Raw genomic sequence first — 18,982 nt, 5'->3', positions numbered from 1 at the left:
TCAGTGTTTTTTTTCCAGTTAGTATAGCATATTTTTTATCATATGCAAAAGGAACTACCATGAGAAGAATCTGATGGTGGAAAAAATTCAAAAGACAAAATCTCAAATGACAAAAAGAAGAAAAGCTATAGACGAGGAACAAACAATTCCAGGAGAGCCTTGTTTTCAAGCAGCTCCCTTTCAAAATGCTACTCTATTTCCTCACTGGACATTACCAAAGCTACTAGAACAGGTAAATTCCTGTTATTTTTTATAACTATATGTCACTTTATTAACCATTTATATATACCCCTTTAATAGTATATAAAGTATACTAATATGTATACCAAAGGATTCTCATCTGTTAAAAAGTATAAACAGTCCCTTATACTTTGAATTAAAGAGACATCTCAAATAATAAGATTTTTCTTTTTTGTGAATCCAGTTGTTTTATTATTTGTTGCTATAATTAAGATTTAAAATACATTAGGTAATAACTGCCTAAAATTTCTAATGGAATTAATACATAAGACCAGATAGATGATCAATGAAGTTATTCTTATTTATCAAATTTATTAAGAACAGTTGAGATCATTTTATTTAAGGAAGCATTAAGAATATGTATTTCACAAATTTCTTCAATTTTTATTTGACAAGATTACCAATCTCAAAAGAACTGTATTCAATACTACTAAAAGAAATGCCATTTTAATTGCAAGAATTTCAGAAATAATGCAGTTAAGGGATGTAGGTAAAATAATGAAGAGAGAAGTCATCAAAACATTCACTGACAGCAAGAACCTATATTCTTTGCTTCACAGAATAATATATATTTATTACAGGTGAGAAGATCAGCAGAATCCTATAAGCACAGGACATAAGAATCATGTTAGTAATAAAAGCTAATTATAATGGACATTTTCCATTGTATTTATATAGCATTGTATTTATATAGCATTAATAGATAAGAATATACTTTTGATATATTTTTGGTACTATCTTTGAGCACTTAGTATATCCCAAGTACTGTATGAAATATTTTATAATTAATTTTCTTTATTTTTTGCCATAGCCCTATAAGTTTTTAAAATTATTTTAAAAGAGAATGTATTTTTGGGGTGTATGGGTCTGTTGGTGAGGAGAGAGTGGTGGACAGAGACAGAGAGATAAAGAGAGAAGGAACAGGTGAAGGAACAGGTTAAGTAGCCCAATCTGTTTATACAATGGACAGTTATAAAGGCAAGATTTAAATCCAGATCTACTGAGAGTGCACAAACCTGCACTCTTACCACTATGCCACAATGTAATCTCTAAAATACCAAATGTTTATATGGAAGAAGGTCAGACTTTTATACTCTGCTGAAGGTAGTGATCATGTTAGAAAAATTTAATGTAAGAAATAATTCCTCATTGTACATATTATATTTCTTGGGTTTTCTCCTGTATTTTTAATGATACACTGATGATAAAATTGTATCCTGCTGGCATTCCATATTGTACTACTAAAAGAAATGTCAAAAAGTAATTTGGCTGCAAAATATATTTTTTAATCAATTTTTATAGCAATACACTAGGATGTAAGAATGCCTCTTGGCTTCCTTAGACATAATGATTACTTTTTTAGCCTCAGTGTATTTTAGTTGCATTTGTTTAATATTTATTTTTTATGTTGAGGTGTATATTGAGGTGTAATTATAATTCTATTTACGTAGAATGCATTTTTATAAGCTTTTAAATCCAAGAAGGGATGTATAAAAATATCCTACTTGTTTTTTAATATTATTTTTAGTTGGCAAATCATTATCATATACACTTATGGGTACAAAGTTTCAGACATATAAAATCTAGTATTTCCTTAAGCAGCATTTCCCATTGTGTTGATGGCAGAGCTGAGAACATACAAGATGTGCAGTAAACATGTTGATTACTTGAAAAAAATTGTTTTAATTGATCAAACACCTTCCTTCAAATAGAGACAACATGATTTTTAAAGTGAAATAATTTCAGTGAATATGAAAACACAAAAGAAAAAGCTGATTTCTGAATGTAATTTCAATTCTATTTCATGTTCACCAGACACAGTTTTTATTTATTGAATAACTTTTAAATTTTAAAGAAATTCTATTGGCATTTCATCTCAAATCAGTGAAGTTAAAGTACTGCATTTAAACTGAGGGTAAGAAGGTTTGATGTTTGTTCTCTTTAACAACTTTAAAGAAAGAAACAAAGAAATTCTGTAATTAAGATAATTTAGATGAGACAAGACAACACATCTATCATGGTTGGGTACGAATCATTTATACACATAGATTGCAAAGGAAAGAAAGAAAAAGAAGGAAAGAAGGGAAGAAAGAAAAGAAAGAAGAGAGAGAGCAAGAAAGAAATGAAGAGAAAGAAAAGAGAAAAGGAAAGAAAGGAAGGAATCAGAAAAGGAAGTAAGGAAAAAAGCAGGCTCAAAAACAGAATGATGTTTGCGCAATTAAGGGCAGTAGTTGTTGCAAAATACAATGTACTTAGATAAGCAGATAATGTTGTTTAAGCTGGAGATACTCATTTTCTGCAAGCAATTCCAAAGGAATATCTTTTTTATAATTTTTAAAAAGCAAGAGAACATAGGCAAAGAATAGTGCTATACAAGTTATATTCTCTTGCCAGCCCAAAGCACATAAAATATTCCAGATAACAATCTCAAATATTATGGCTTTGTTTTCTAGACATGCAAAAATAAACTGCATTTCAGGTATTGTTGACACAAACTCATTGTAGAATCTGGCTCTATGAATATTCCATATCAGATCTTTTGAATCTGTGAATGGAATACAAAGAATATACGAAGCAATAGCTAAAATCCGTAGGAATAGTGGTAATAAAAACACAAAGTCCAGAATGAACTAACATTTGTAAGAAATGGTAATGATAATGTGTTTGGAACATGAATAAGAAGAGAATGTAGGAGAATTAAAAGGAGAGTGTAAACAAGTCAATTATGCTTTTATCTTTTCTACCAAGGAGAAAAATCTACAAACGGGGAAGCATAGTGCCATAATCAGGTCAGCTACAATGAAATGCCATAGACTGGGTGACTTAAAACAACAAACATTTATTTCTCACAGTTCTGAAGGCTGGAAGTCTGAGATCAGGGTGTCCGCATGGTCGGGTTCTTGGTGATGGCTCTCTTCCTGGTTATGTCCTCACGTGGCTTTTCCTTGGTGTATGCATGCAGAGAGACCTTATGTCTCCTCCTTTTTTTTTTTTTTAAGAAGGGCATTAAAATCCCATCACAAGTGCCCCCCTTATGACCTTATCTAAACCTAATCACCTCCTAAAGCCTCCACCTGTAAATACTATCACTTTGGGGATTAGAGCTTCAAGACAAATTTTTTGGAGGATATACACATTCAGTTCGCAGCAGACAGAAAAGGTTCACTTAAGAAGAAATATTAGGGCAGGCATGGTGGTTCATGCCTGTAATCCCAGCACTTTGGGACACTGAGGTAGGAGGATCACTTGAGGCCAGGAGTTCAAGACCAGCCTGGGCAACATAGCAGGATCCCCCCACGCCCATCTCTACAAAAAATGTAAAACAAATTTAGTGGGGCATGGTGGTGCATGTCCGTAATCCTAGCTACTTGCAAGGCTGAGGCAGGAAGATCATTTGAGCCTGGGAGTTTGAGGCAGCACTGGACTATGACTGTACTATTGCACTCCAGCATGGGTGACAGGGGAAGACCCTGTCTCAAAAAGAAAGAAGGAAGAAAGGAAAGAAAGAAAGAAAGAAAGAAAGAAAGAAAGAAAGAAAGAAAGAAAGAAAGAAAGAAAGAAAGAAAGAAAGAAGGAAGGAAGAAAGGAAAGAAAGAAAGAAAGAAAGGAAGAAAGAAGGAGATTTGGAAAGAAAGAGAAAGGAAGGAAGGAAAGAAGGAAGGAAGGAAGGAAGGAAGGAAAGAAAGAAACAAAGAAAGAAAGAAAGAAAGAAAGAAAGAAAAGAGAAAGAAAGAAAGAGAAAGAAAGAGAGAAAGAAAGGAAGGAAGGAAAGGAAGGAAGGAGAGAAGAGAAGAGAAGGAAGGAAGGAAGGAAGAGAGGAAGGAAGGAAGGAATTTTGAAAAAAGAAGAAATATTCACCAAATGTGAGAGACCCTACATTCTTTGAGTTTAAGCCTCAGTTATACTTTAGTGCATAAAGAGAACTTAAAGATGTGATTGCAGCTCCAGTCAAACGACATCCAGTTAGCATGACACATACCTGGAGAACACACTTTAGTTCCACACTTCATTCTCAAAAAAGCACAAGAAAATTTCTTTATAATACTGACGTCTGACCGTGAGACATATTGTCTCCAAAACATCGTGAGGAGTGGAAAGAGTGTAAAAGGATTGAAAATGACAAATGTCCTGGTTATTAGGAAGATTCTTAAAACCACAGAGACTAATAAACTTGATGTTTGCCCTCGCCAAATTCTTTAAGAGATAATTAAATAGATAGGAACATTTTCAAAAGAGAAGTATAGGAATCACTGTAACTTCATTATGCTGAACTAAGTCATGTTCTTTTTGATAGAGTTGTAAGAATATCATAGGCATGTTTTGGTAAATTCTGGTGATGTTTCTGTAGTGATATGGGAAAGTTCTCTGATCACTAGAAAATTAACTGTATGGTTCACTAAAAATCTGTACCCACAAATTATTAATTAATCAAAGTCAAGTAGAAGTATTCTTAGAGTTACATCTTTGCATTTGTCCTGTTCAGTAATAATGTGAACAACTTGGGTGAGAACAGGGGAATGTGCATGTCTCTGCAGACAGATCTTTATAGTACAAAGAAGAAAAGACAGCGTTCAATTTAGTTTTGATTCTCTTTTCATTCATTCATTCATTTGCTTATTTATTTATATTTTAATCTCAAAGAGGAGTGTAAAGAGTGTAAAAGGATTGAAAATGGATTCTCCTCAAAATTATGGATTCTGTCTCTTAATTTCCTTCCTGGGGGAGTGACTTAACTACCTCCTAAGTTAATGAAACAATAAATTTTCATCATTTTTGAAATGAAGAACAAATAATGGCTATATTAAAGTATACCATGATATTCATCCATGTGAAAAAAAGCTAGCAAAAATTAATCCATACAAACCAATTATGTGATATGAAAATAAAAAATGCAATTTTAAATTGTGTTCATATACTTCATGTAGTCCTCAAGCTTAATAGTTACACTATCTACTATACTAATTAATTTTAAATATGGCATATTGCATTCCATCCTAAGTTCCACATTTTGTAGAAAAGCATATCATCTAACTAAAATACATAATAAAAAGGAATCAGAATGGTGATGGATCTAGAGACACTTCCATATAAGGAAAAGTAAAGAAATCGAAGATGTTTAACTAGCAGCAGTGAGATCAAAAGAGAGGACATGAAATGGATAACATATGGAGCTTGCATGATATGTGTGTGTGAGAGTGTATGTGATGTGTATGTGTATGCATCTTGGTACAGACATCATAACTAGGACAAATGAAGCAAATTTGTGGATAAGTATGTCTTCAGAATGTAAGGAAAAATTCTCTAATAATTAAGCTGTCTTGCTCTGGAACAGGTTGCTTTGTAAAGTTATAAACTCCCCCTCAGTGGAAGTGTGCAGAGGGTGGCTGGCCACCTGTCAGGGATATACTGAGCAGAATTTGTAAGTAGACAGGTGGGTGGATAAAAGGATCTCTGGAAGTTTTGTAAAGTTCTCAGATTTTAATAAAGGATAGAACAGCAGAAGAGGCTGGATCTTACTCTTTGAAAACCCAGTGCCCATCATGGAGTGAGGAACATAGTAAGGCTTCCATAAATGTCTGTTGAATCAAATTGCAAAAACAGAAGCTATAGACAGTGGTAAAAGGCATGTATGAGAAAGAAATGAATGAAAAACCAATGAAAATAGAAAATGGACCACTTAATCTAATCAAGTTTTTGTTCTGTGTGATGAAAGTTGAATAGAATTCTTAGGATGCATGACATTTACCAAGACGCTTGAAGAAATTCTCCTCTTCATCTCTTCCATTTTCCATGCCACTTCCTGGCCCACCTTCAGAGAGCTTCACAGCACTAGTGAATTTGACCTGAAAAAAGAAAAAAAAAGGAAAATAGAGAGATAACAAGATTCAAAGGTAAATCTTTGTGGTTAGATCAACTCTTGACTTGAAAATGAGTTGTTTACTCATTTTCATACTATTACTTTGCTCTTCTGGCTTCCACATCTGGTTAGTTTAGTCATCAGTGTAGTTCATTCCCATGTGCCAAAAAAGACATCACTGTAACTAAAAGGAGGAACCAGGTCCCAGATTAAAAGCTAAATAATCAGGTGCTATAAAAATAATTGAGATATTCTTAGAGTTTAAATCTGATAAAGTCCAAACTGAAATTAATGAATAGCAAGACATAGTCATTCTTTACAAATACCACAATTGAGAATCAGACCAAAGTGAAAGATAGCTAAATAGAATACTTTAAATCTCTGTGAAAGAATCAGTATAATTTATAGAGTGTACTATAATAAAAATGTAATAACATGTATCTCTTTCTAAGAATTAAAATATGTTCTTCATCTTGCTTTTAGCTCAGCAGTACTCAAAATTTTTCGCACAGCAAGGAAGCTATGGGCCACACAAACTCAAATACTTGACTTATGTTTTTTAGCAAATAGAAGGTAAGGAAGGAATGATACATATATTTTCTAAATATGCTATAGTCTTGCATTTTATTTGTATAATTTCAAAATATCACTTTTAAAACAGACTAGATAAAAGAAAACTGGTTTGGCTGGGCGTGGTGGCTCACACCTGTAATCCCAGCACTTTGGGAGGCCGAGGCGGGTGGATCACGAGATCAAGAGATCGAGACCATCCTGGCCAACATGGTGAAACCCCGTCTCTACTAAAAATATAAAATTAGCTGGGCATGGTGGCACGCACTAGTCCCAGCTACTAGGGAGGCTGAGGCAGGAGAATCGCTTGAACCCAGAAGGTGGAGGTTGCAGTGAGCCGAGATTGCGCTACTGCACTCCAGCCTGGCCACAGATCGAGTCTCCATCAAAAACAAAACAAAACAAAAACAAAAGCAACAACAAAAAAAACCCGCAAAGAACAAAACAAAACAAAAACAACCCTGGTTTTAGTGAGATTAGAAAACAAAAGAATGCAAGCAAATAATTTGTACACATATAAGGAAACATAACTCTTATCATATGCTGAAAATTAGGCATACAAATGACCAGGCCATGAAGCAACCACAGGGTGGACTCTCAGAAGAAACCTTACGTTACTCCAGTGCTTCACAGTATTACGAAGGAGGAGTGTAGTGAAAAAAGTCATCCCGAGATTCTTTCTTCTTTTCAATACAGACAGTGGTTCACATGGTGCCAAAAGTAGTGGGAAAAGGATGAATTATGTGTGTCTTAATATGTAAAAGGGATCACTGTAAAATTACCAGATCCTTGGACAGGAGTTTGAGATGTCACTCATTTCATAGGTGTGTTAAAAGTTAAAAATAGCTGGGAAATAATGTCTATATACATCCCTATATCTGCATTATAATTTTATATAATTTTTTGACCACACTTTTCTTTTTCCCTTCCTATGATAGCCTACTACTTAAACATTTTAGTTTCCATTGCTTATCTAAGTTTCCAAAGTTAGTTCATCTGGAGAGTTTCTTCAGCTTTTCCTTATTTGGCCCCTGCAGGTGTTTGCTATTTCTCAGCCTTCACATGTTTGTATCAGCGACTTCAACAGTCACTTACACAAGTTATGTCCTGTTTACCTTGGAGCTTTGCCTGATGAAAGAGAGTCGGTCCACAGAGCTAATGTCCAGGAGGTCCTCCACACCATCTGCCAGGCCTGAGAGGGATGATCTTTTCAGCCAGTTCCCTATTTAATAGTTAAATCACTTAGATCAATGAAGCATTTTCTATCCAATCAATTAAACAGAAATGTCAACATAAGCCCAACAAGCAATGAAAGTTACATGGCTTGGTATAAATAGAAAAACAAATTGTTTTCAATGTACATGCTTTGAATAAAAATGTTCAGTGTTAGACTATAAAATTGCATAAGCATGTGGGACCAAGACAAAAAGAATCTGGGTTGAAAGGAAACCATCATCTATCCAGCTTCACATCTCTCATTAAAGCCTGTGAATTTTACCTCTTAAATACTTCTCAAATGTGTTCATTTATCTCTGCCTACATGGCCACCACCCAGTCCAAGCTTCCATTTACTTATACCTAACCTACTAGCTAACTTTCCTTCTGGTCTCCCTTATCTACTTATGCTCCCTCCAGTATGATTTCCATGCAGTGATGTTTTGCAAAAAGTTTACTTGCTTGAGTTACTCTCCTGTTCAACATCCCATCTTGGCTATCCAGGGATCTAGAATGAAGAGTCAACCTGATCTGGCCCCTATCATTCTACTATAGTCATACAGCCACTTGTCCCCTTGTTTCAGTTCCTTCACTTCCCTTCAGCCTCCTAATATCTTTGCAAATAATGGCTACCTGGAGTGCTCTCCTTCCTTCTCCCAAGTATCCCGGAGATCTTAATGCAACTACCACTAGGAAGCCTTCCCTGATTTCTGCCTCCTCCCCCACATTCAGGTCAGGTCTCATTGTTGCATGCTTTCATAGAACTATGTATATTTCCTTCATAAAATTCATAGTTTGCAATTACACTTAGTTGTATGATTATCTGCTTTAATGACTGGGGCTCCTACTATATTACAAGTTTAGCAAAGTTGGGAGGCTGTGTGTATTTGCTTGCTATTTAATCCTTGATGGCTAGTGTAGTGATTGCACACAGAAGAGGCACATAGTAGGGTATTGAAAAATACTGTGGGAAAAATTAAATGAATGAATGAATGAAGTCAGTCTAGGTCTTATGACTTGAAGGTCTTCTTTTTCGGCCCTACTATGCATCACTGAGTTGATCTGAGGACATGGTTGGTAATAAGATAATCCATAAACAAATACAGACATACTTTTACCTATGGGGAGTTTAAGCTTCTTTCGGAGGGAAATTCTGCGGGATCGTGAGCGGGAACGTCGGTCAGAGGTGGTCCCTGAGTGGGCAGTCGTGCATTCTGAAGTGTCCTGTTCAGACTGGCTGCTGGTGTCACTTGCTGCACTCTGGGACTTGAACATCTTACGCCAGAAATCTTTCCGCCCCAAGTTGGCTCCTTGCATTTGCTCATCGCTGTAGGCAAGCAGAGGATAGGGTTAAACTTCTGACAACACTTGAGAAATTCTCCTAAATTTCTTTCATCTTCCTGTCAATGATATTTAGGCAAATCATGCAAAATGATCTTTGATGGGCTGAAATGTGGGAAGAGTGGGCATTGAAGTGGGAGGAAAGAGATCAAGGTTGATCTTCTGAGCTCTTCTTGAAAATAGTCATGTCTCAGCTATGACATGACGTGGTCAGGTTTTTTCAACTTTAATAAAAACATTAAATATTATTGCAGGTATTCATCTGCAGGTGTGAGTCATAATACCAGAAGCACTTACAATTTCACTGCAACCTCCGCCTCCCAGGTTCAAGTGATTCTCCTGCCTCAGCCTCCGGAGTAGCTGGGACTACAGGCATATGCCACCACACCCTGCTAATTTTTTGTATTTTTAGTAGAGATGGGGTTTCACCATGTTAGCCAGGATGGTCTCAATCTCCTGACCTCGTGATCCGTCTGCCTCAGCCTGCCGAAGTGCTGGGATTACAGGCATGAACCACCGTGCCCGGCCAATATTTAACTTTTTATTAAAGATCCCTAAGGCTTGTGCAGTACTGTTCCTCATTCCCCACCCATCACCCCAGTATAGTATCATACTTGAACACCAAATAAACTTAAAAAAATATTTAAATGCATGGAATGCCATCACACCACACCCGGGAAATGCATCATCCTACAACCAGTAAGTCAAAGGTAGGGCTTGAAAGTAAAAAATAAGTACAACTCAGTAGGACAAATAGAAACACCTGCAAGGGGATTTTTGAGTAGGGCATTCTACAACAGGAAAAAGACCAGTGGCCAATAATATGCAGAATTTAATCTCACCAGAAATTAAAAAACATAGGCAGCTGAAGTAAGATCTTTATTTTTACTCAATAAATTAGCAGTGATTAAGGGAGTTCATGAGGGGTGCGGGTGGGAGCTGGGGAGGAGAGAAAACAATGGTTACTATTATACTCCCAGTGGGGAGGTAAAATGATCCAACCTCTCTTTAAAGTAATTTGGCAATACGATATCCAAAGCTTATATCACCGCCCTTGACAGAGAAATTCAATTTCCAGAAAGTAATCTCATGGAAATTATGGGACATCATACTAAGATGTAGGTACAAGGCCGGGCGTGGTGGCTCACACCTGTAATCCCAGCACTTTGGGAGGCCGAGGCAGGCGGATCACGAGGTCAGGAGATCGAGACCACTCTGGCTAACACAGTGAAACCCCGTCTCTACTAAAAATACAAAAAATTAGCTGGGTGCGGTGGCGGGCACCTGTAGTCCCAGCTACTCAGGAGGCTGAGGCAGGAGAATGGTGTGAACCCAGGAGGAGGAGCTTGCAGTGAGCCGAGATAGCGTCACTGCACTCTGGCCTGGGCGAAAGAGCGAGACTCCATCTCAAAAAAAAAAAAAAAAAAAAAAAAAGATGTAGGTACAAGAAGGTCAAAAACTCACTGAGTTTTTATTGGTCAACTTTAAAAAGGAGGAAACAATCTAAACGTTCAACACCAGGGAAACAGTTGAATAGATTATGGGATTTCCATATGGTGGTATACTCTGTAGTCATTATAATTTTATTTTAGAGGACTATTATATGAAAAATATTCACTATATACTGCAAAGTGAAAAGGTAACAGTCAAATGGTTTAAAAAGAACATCACCAGGTTAATTGGGGGAAAAAAGTACACATGTGGTCACATGTCTGAGTGTGGTTTTGTGTGCACACATGCTCAAAAATGTCTCCAACATAATACACCAAGAGTTTACAGAGGTTATCTCTAGTTGGTGGTATTTCCATTTTTAAACTACTTTCCCTTTATGTTTTTCTGTGTTTTCTACATTTGTCAGCTTGAGCAACATATATTACTGCAGTAATTTGGAAAGTACAAGGTATAGAAAATACATAATATTTGATGAAACTTATTTATGGGGTTTTAGCTATTGATTTGCTTACAAGTTTTGGGGCTGAATCAACCCAAAATTTGACAGTACTGTGTAAAGCAATTATTTTCTACAGATATTTATATGGGTATCCAGAATTTCTTAAAATCTCATCAGAGTACTGAATATTTTTAAGTTCTTTTTTTAAAAAATAGGGTATTCTGTTTACCAAATATGGTATGAATTTAAATCAGTTTTCTAAAATTTGATTTCTCAGTTACTTTTTACCAAATGATTACAGGGTATGAAGCATTTCTCACTTTTGGTAAATGCATGGCATGATACGTGTATGACTATGTAGTCTGGCTGGAAAAACATCTGGGGAGGCTATAATTTCTCAATTTCCTCAATAAAATGTTACATCGGCTTTGTCCAATGGTGTGTATCAATACTGAGTTTCAAAGAAATTAGTGCGTAAAACTGCTTTAATATGACTCAGGGAATGTGACTATTATTTAAGAAGGAAGAAGACACAGGGCTAGAAGGGGAGGGAAGGAAAGAGACAGAGAAGCTAGAGGAGAAGCCAGTGTCATCTGAAGTAACCACCCATCTTTCTCCAGTGCTAACTAGGGGACATTTGACATGCTTACCTTCTAGGCCTATTGGGATCATGAAAAAGTTCCATGTTTGACATTTTATGACATCTCTCTAAGTGGAAATATTTATGTAGAGGCATATTGAAACATGTATCTTCACATAAGAAGAAAGAATAGATGTGCTAAATGCTAAGAAATTAGGTGGTGTTTACAGAACACTGAACAAAAAGAATATTTTGGAATTTAGAAAACTTAATAACCTAGAAATATACAGTCGATGGCTTTATTTTTTAAGTCCAATTTGGCTATTCGATCATTCTCATTGATCAGATTAGCTCAATAGTTGCTGGTGTTATTTGAAAAGAAAAAAAAAATCTCTTCTTTTTTGGGCAGACTTTCTGAGTATAAAGCCTTTTAACTAGTCTCATCGCTAGTCATAGAACTTTGTCTTTCACGTTATTTTTCCTTAGAGCTTATGTTTGAATTTTTACTTAAATGTACTTAAAGACTACCTTAAAGGGAAAACTAAAACTGAATTTTAAGAAAGGAAGCTAAAGAAAACAAAAGTTTAATAATAATCTGACACTTTTATCCTTTCATTGATTGATTGAATCATTCATTCATTCATTCATTCATTCATGAAATATAGATTAAGTACCTAGTATGAGCAAGCCTAGTCTCCATACTGGGGCTATAGCCATATGCAAAAACTCACATGTTCCCTGAACCCATGGAATTGATCTACTTGAACACTAAATAAACACAAAATTGTGTTTATCACAAATTTGTGTTTACTACAAAATTTCTAAGATTTTGAAGTGCTACAAGAACTCTGTGGGCATTTTTTCTTTGAAGATTTTGTTCGCTTGCTATGAATTACCAAGGTCCTATCTGATGGCTGTGTGCTTCTCACTTTGATTTCCCTGACTGTGAAGAAAGGATACCATAATACCTAGAATATTCTGCAGGATTCCTAGAAGAAAAATCACTTAATACTGAGTAAGGTTTTGAGAAGCAGAATGGTATACCTAAAACGAAGTACATGTTTACACTCCACTTGTGGATTAGTAGTTCTCAAAAAGAGAAAAAATACAAATAAAACTTGCATAGAACTAGGCTGTACACTTAGTGTCTATGGTAACCCTTATATTTTCTGGGGGCACTAATTTAAAGATGTTTTTGATTTTTCCATTATGAAAAGTGTAGATTAACTGATGTCAGAGGACACTGGAATGGATCTCAAGAGAGGACCAAGGTACAATGTGGTACAGTCTATGTTTCAGCTAAAGGTGAGAACTGGAGAAGTTTTTGATACTTATTTTGGGAAAAGCTTCATTAAGTATATTGACAGCCATTCATACATTTAAGTTTTTAAAAAATTATAAGTTATTTTAAGCAAGAAACTGGAGGACACTCCCAGCCCACCTGGTATATATGCCATTTTTCAAGGTGTATCTTCAGTAGTGTGCATGAAAAGCAGAAGTGAGGGAGAGACTGGAGATGGGAAATGTAGTTAGGGAGGCTTCTCATAGGCACAGACTGGTTATTTGTGATTTGGCCTGGAGAGGTTAGTGGCATTGGGAATGAAATGTAAAGGGTAGAAACAAGGCAAAATTCAAAGGAGATGAAAAACAAACAAATAGCAGTTTGGAAAATAGAAATTCTTCCAGAATGAAGTGCATAGCCGTCTGCACTGGAGACAAAACCAACGCTACTTACTGCTCTGGAGTCTGTGAGGGGCGACCGGACATGAAACTGCGACATTCCTCAGGTGCAGAGGATACCTGGCCTTTATCCACAATGCTTCCCGCCTCTGACCTATGCAAATGGTGCATTCCAACAGTTACAGCAGAGCAGGATAGCAAGTCTTAATACTTCATACACTTCATAAAACAAAACACTCTGTTGTAGACAACTTTGCAGCTTGTGAACTTTATGTCACCAGGAGTCTATGTTGTTTAGAATTTATACCGCACCATTAACTCATGACTTAGCAGCCTTTTTGCTTCACAATATCACCATTATTGCAAACAGAGTCATTAACTGCAAGCAGGATTTTAAGTTTAGGAGTTTATTTTAATTTTTAAGTGGCATTTAATATACAATAGGCATAAAATAAATATATGTTTACTAGAAGGAAAAACAACAGGCTATTACTTAATCATTTGTCTTTTACCACATTTAGAATAGAATTTACTGAACAGGATCATATGGTATCAGTAATTGCTTTGCCTTTCTGAATAAAAGTGTAAATTATGTACAGAAGAGACTAAAACAGGTAGCATTTTACCATTTAATTAAGAGCTATGACGTGTAGCTCAAGTACAAGAAAATTTAAGAACAACTGAGCTCTAATTCATATTAGAGGCAGCATTTATTTGACAGTAAATTCATTCATCTTCTAAGCTGCAGCTACACCACACCAGTGAAACCACTTACACAAGATAATTTTACCATTCCTATGCTGACGTTTCACCACAGGAACCACACAAACAGTACAACAGATTTTACTCTACTGACTTAAGGCAAACAGTAATATTCAGAGAGTTCAAGCTTCCAACCTTTTACTGACTGCAGGCTTAGATTCCTGTTCATTCTCCTCCACCTTTTTCCCTGGTGCTAACTTCTCGGCACTGTCAAGCAGAGCGCTGAGGGCCACTCTCCTGAAGACATTCCCATGAGCCTCTTTGATAAACTGGACCAGCTGACGAATGTCACAATACAGTCCCTGTTTGGAGGCAAGAAGGAAGTTGGAGAAAGAAAGATAGCTGTGCGATTAAATAGTTTTTCCAGGTAGAGAGGAAGAAAGTAATTCCTTAGGCTTAGATGAGCATTGGAATCATTAAGACAGGACAGTTTACTATTGATGAAACTGGTGGTATACTCCCTCTACAATGTTCCTATAGAAAAACATTACCAAGGCCTTTGCTGGTCATCCTTGGTATAAAAAAGGATGCTTATCACGCTTCATTCAGAAAGTTGGCTGCATCATTAGAAAGACATTAATTTACATTTTAAACCATTGGATTCCCAAGCTTTAATTTTCTCTTTTAATTGTAACTTCTGAAGAGATGCCTGCAAAGAAAAAGGTAGTCAAAAATTTGTTTACATTAGAGATTTTGGTCCCTGTTCAGCTTCTCCAAATTTTCTGCAACATTATGACAAAATATGCTAAGTCCTCCAGACACTTCTACCAAAGACAGATTATTCAAAGGATGATGTGTTTTGCTGGACAGATTTAGCAAAGTACATATATGTTGTAGCCCATTTGAACATGAACTCGACTACAAACTGAAGGCGACGTAGGGCTATTAAAACCAATATATTGGTGAATCAATATTTAAAAATATATGCTGGACTTTTACTTGAGAAATTAAGCTTTGGATCCAGCATTTCCCCTCTCCCTCTGCTCATGAAGAAGGTAGTTACTGTATTTTTTTATTTTTTATTTTTGCTTTAGGAAAAGTTCATGGCAAGGCAGAATGCAGAAGCCTAACGAACACTTACCTTCATAGTTTTGGTTTTCAAAACCTAAGACCACTGGGGCAATTATGTCCATAATTTTTAGGAAAGTAGAAGGTAGGACCCTTGGGGAAAACACGGATGGAAAACCCTTTGGGTTCTGTGGGAAGCAGGGCGCTGTGCCCCTCACTCTGCTCTGCAGTAGTTCCTCTAGGAATGGGGCAAGACTCCAAAAAGGAAAGATTCCAAACTCACCAGAGAGTGCCCAGCCCTAAGCACACAGCAAAGAGTACTATGTGAAATCAGAGGTGTAGGCTAATCATTGAGACCTGTGGAACCTCCCCAGGCTCTAGATGCTTCCTAAGACTTGGGGGTCTTTACACAACACTGTGAAGTGGGGAACCCCAAGAATGACAGAAGTTTGATGTCCCATTGTTCTTATGGGATGGGAGTTCAAAGTCAAACTTAAGATTTCTTTTTTAATATAGTATTTTTCTATACATGAGTTTGTAAAAAAAGATGTATAAGCAGTCATGTATATTATAACCAACCTGTTAAATTACTTTTGCTATGACCAAATTGTATGCATGGATGGTACCTGTGCTACACTCAGGCTCCAAGAAACTTGCTGGGTTCGCTTTGGCTGTCAGCAAAGTTCAACTCCTTTAGTTTGGGATTTTATCTCAAGTTAAGTGAATTGTTTCAATAGTTATAATAGCTTAAAATAATTTCCTTGATTTGAGTACATTAGCTGATAGGGTCCACATGTGCAAATGGAATGATTTCCGCATAGGAGTCATAATATCTAACAGACTGGTAGGATAGAGAAATGCTACTTTGCCTCCCAAAGATACCTGAATTCACCTATTCATGTTAGATTTTTCAGCCTTAATCTACATTTTCGTATCCAAAACCACAATCTTCTTGGTGGTAATTAAGCACTAGCCTTTTAGTTTTTTTATTTCTACAGGTTTTGGGGAACAGATGATATTTGGTTACATGAGTAAGTTCGTTAGCGGTAATTTGTGAGATTTTAGTGCACCCATCCCCCAAGCAGTATACACTGAACTCGATTTGTGGTCTTTTATCCCTCAACTCCTTTCCACCCTCCCCCTGAGTCCTCAAAGTCTACGGTGTCATTCTTAATGCCTTTAGCACTAGCCTTTTATAACGTGGTTCTTCCCTATCCTATTGTGACTTCAGTGGTTTAATTAACACAGTCTTTCAAAACAAGTAGCTAAAAGATTACAGACAGTACTTAATAAAAGAAAACAAAACCAATTTCAGCAACATATTTGCATTAATTTTTAAAGTAAATATGGCTTCAAATAATACTTGGGATAACATTCTTTAGTATTTTATGAGCCAACAAGCTGTGCTCTAGACACTTTCTGAAGGGCTCAACATACTTTACAATTATTTCACCAAACCTTTGAGATGGGAGAGGAAGATAGCTCACTTTGCAAATAGGATAATGAGTAACAAGGAGAAGAAAAGTGTTGTTAAGCCTCCATTATGACTTACTGGTGACACCGGGGAAAATAGATATTTAAACTTTAAAGTGTAGACTTTTAGATTTCAGCTTCTCTTACTCATGGCCACGACAATGAGTACTTTTCTCAGGGCAGAGACTGAGACCTCCTGTGGGAAGAGAGGAGAGCTTCTCACCAGATTCTCAGGGCTGTGCAATTCATGTGTGGTTGAAGCGCAGCGTGTGATGAGGGATTTAAACATGGCGCTGACGATAATGCCTTCCACATTTTGGGCTGTGGATTTGTTGTCCACTGTGGTGAAGTTATTTCCAAACCCAGCCTTGTCTGGAATGCAAAGGCACAAATTAAAGACAATGTTTCCTTTAAGCTACACAATGGGTAGGAGTAAGGCAGTACTTGGCACACAGGAATTAGTGAAGTGCTACGTGAAATACAGAAACAAGGAATTAAAGATGCCCCCGGTTTAATAATCTCTAGGCAGATGTGGAAATAAATGAGTCATAGTCTCCTTCAGAGCCTTTACTGTGATACAACCAATTGCATTGCCGGAATGGTTTTATTGATAAATCTTAGCAAAGGAAAGGAAACCAACTCTTAAGTTTAGGAAAGATTTTTAGGCTTAGAGTAGTTTTTAAATAGGTGATCACTTACAGAAAAAAAAGAAAAAAAAAAAAAGCTCCTAAATAACCCCTCAATGGAGAATTCATTTTCAAGCTTTCTGGTGGTGAGAAATGCTACTTTCTCAAAGGAAATTGTTCAGTCTGCCTAAAGTGGAATAAGGTGGGGCCAACCAGGTAGCTGGGAAGAGAGAAGAAAGAGTCAGGCAGGAGCCCTGCAAGGAAGCTCTCATAGGCCCTGGGAAAGACAGAGTCCTGCCAAGAACTGCAGAGTTCTCCCAGAAACTTCTTGGGCAGGTGGAGAGGGGAAACCTCCCCCCTTCCTCAGAGCCACCTCCTTCTTGCTCACACACATGTGAAATGCCCATGAATGGAAGCCTTCGACCTCCGTGGCATTTTATGCCAGTTTTTCACAGAAAACTGGATCTTTCGTAGGTGACACATAGGTATCCTGTGTCCGTGCCAGAGGATTTCTCATGGCCTGTGAACCACCTGTGAAATGTGACAAAGGGCATGGGCAGCTCCAATATTCACCAGATGGGGACCTATGTCTGCCTGGCTGATTCACTGTGATCCACTCCCATGTCTCAAGCAACACAGGAGGAATTTATCACCTTAAAGTAATATACTTTATTACCAACCTCTCACTGTCTATGCCAATTGACACGGGATGATCTCTAGATTTCGCATTGATGAAAGATTTCTGTTAGTCTATGCTTATAATTTCTATCTCAAATAGTTTAAAAAGGAGAAAAAAATCATTTGTAATCAAGAATTTCTCTAGCATTGTCTCAACTGCCATCCTAATTTATTGTCTTTTTAATTTATATTGTGTTTGGTTTAAAACAACTCTGCTAATAGATTGTTTGAGGGGTTCTATAGAGAAGCAATATTTTATTTTAATGTGAAACCAAACAATATTCCTGGGTTACAACCAGGAAAACTGCTTCTAAACCTAGCAAATATATTTTCATTATAAACTAATCAACTACGATCATACATTTGTTATATAAACAATAAAAGCCTACACTACAAAGCTATCCTTCCCAGACTCTAATTAAAATGTGTATTTTATTCAACTCAGGCTTCATGCATTATTTTCCTTGCATTGCTGCATTTGCATTCACATTGGACTGCCGGTCTTTGGTTTACTATAAATGCAGTTGACACTTATTGGTCTCCCCCTGTAACTTAGGTCTTCATACTAGAGTTTTCTGAAAGCCATTAAGTTATAAAATAGCTTGTAGGTTTATCTGTGCATCCATTTGCCTTTTTAAAAAAAATTAAGTATGTGTGTGTCAAAATTGTGTTACTACTATGTTTACTGCAATCATAAGGTTTTTTCTCCCATTTTACTTTGTGAAAAAATTGTCAGGCACTGTGCCACTATAATGCCTGTACGTTATAGATACTCATTTCACATCCGTTGAACTAATGAACATGATCACTGCCTCAGAGGTCATATAACAGAATGTTATATGAGAGAGAGGAGTCCCATAAGTGGTAGTATAAAAATTGAGGGGCTAGGTGAGAACTCCACAAGCTTTACCAAACTTTCATTTACTGTGGTAAGTTGTCCTCAGAAAGCCTCCAAAATGTGTCATCAGAGACAATGTGCAAGCTTTTCTTGTTTATACTCTATACACACACCCACACACATGCATGGACACATACGTATCTTTTCCTCTAAATTCTACCTC

The 18,982-nt window shown here is 36.6% G+C and overlaps 1 protein-coding gene across 14 annotated transcripts in view; it reads right to left on the bottom strand.

Annotated features, from left to right (window-relative positions):
* UNC80 (unc-80 homolog, NALCN channel complex subunit) overlaps nt 1-18,982 on the bottom strand; it is a 234,133-nt gene that overhangs the window by 156,941 nt on the left and 58,210 nt on the right. For 10 of the 14 annotated variants that reach the window (XM_055380463.1, XM_055380468.1, XM_055380470.1 and 7 more), the window contains exons 16-21: nt 16,841-16,989; nt 14,272-14,438; nt 13,430-13,528; nt 8,995-9,209; nt 7,783-7,889; nt 5,987-6,083 (exon numbers count right to left, since the gene is read on the bottom strand). In XM_055380463.1, the coding sequence (XP_055236438.1) occupies nt 5,987-6,083; nt 7,783-7,889; nt 8,995-9,209; nt 13,430-13,528; nt 14,272-14,438; nt 16,841-16,989 (834 nt within the window). The remainder of the gene's footprint in view (nt 1-5,986; nt 6,084-7,782; nt 7,890-8,994; nt 9,210-13,429; nt 13,529-14,271; nt 14,439-16,840; nt 16,990-18,982) is intronic. The other 4 variants (XM_055380465.1, XM_031008740.2, XM_031008741.2 and 1 more) reach the window with 1 other exon arrangement.

Source organism: Gorilla gorilla, chromosome 11 (assembly GCF_029281585.2).
Source record: "Gorilla gorilla gorilla isolate KB3781 chromosome 11, NHGRI_mGorGor1-v2.1_pri, whole genome shotgun sequence".
In the NCBI taxonomy this organism is placed as follows: Eukaryota; Metazoa; Chordata; class Mammalia; order Primates; family Hominidae; genus Gorilla; species Gorilla gorilla.
The sequence above is the reverse complement of the archived record's forward strand: the minus strand, read 5'-3'. Positions and strand labels throughout refer to the sequence as shown.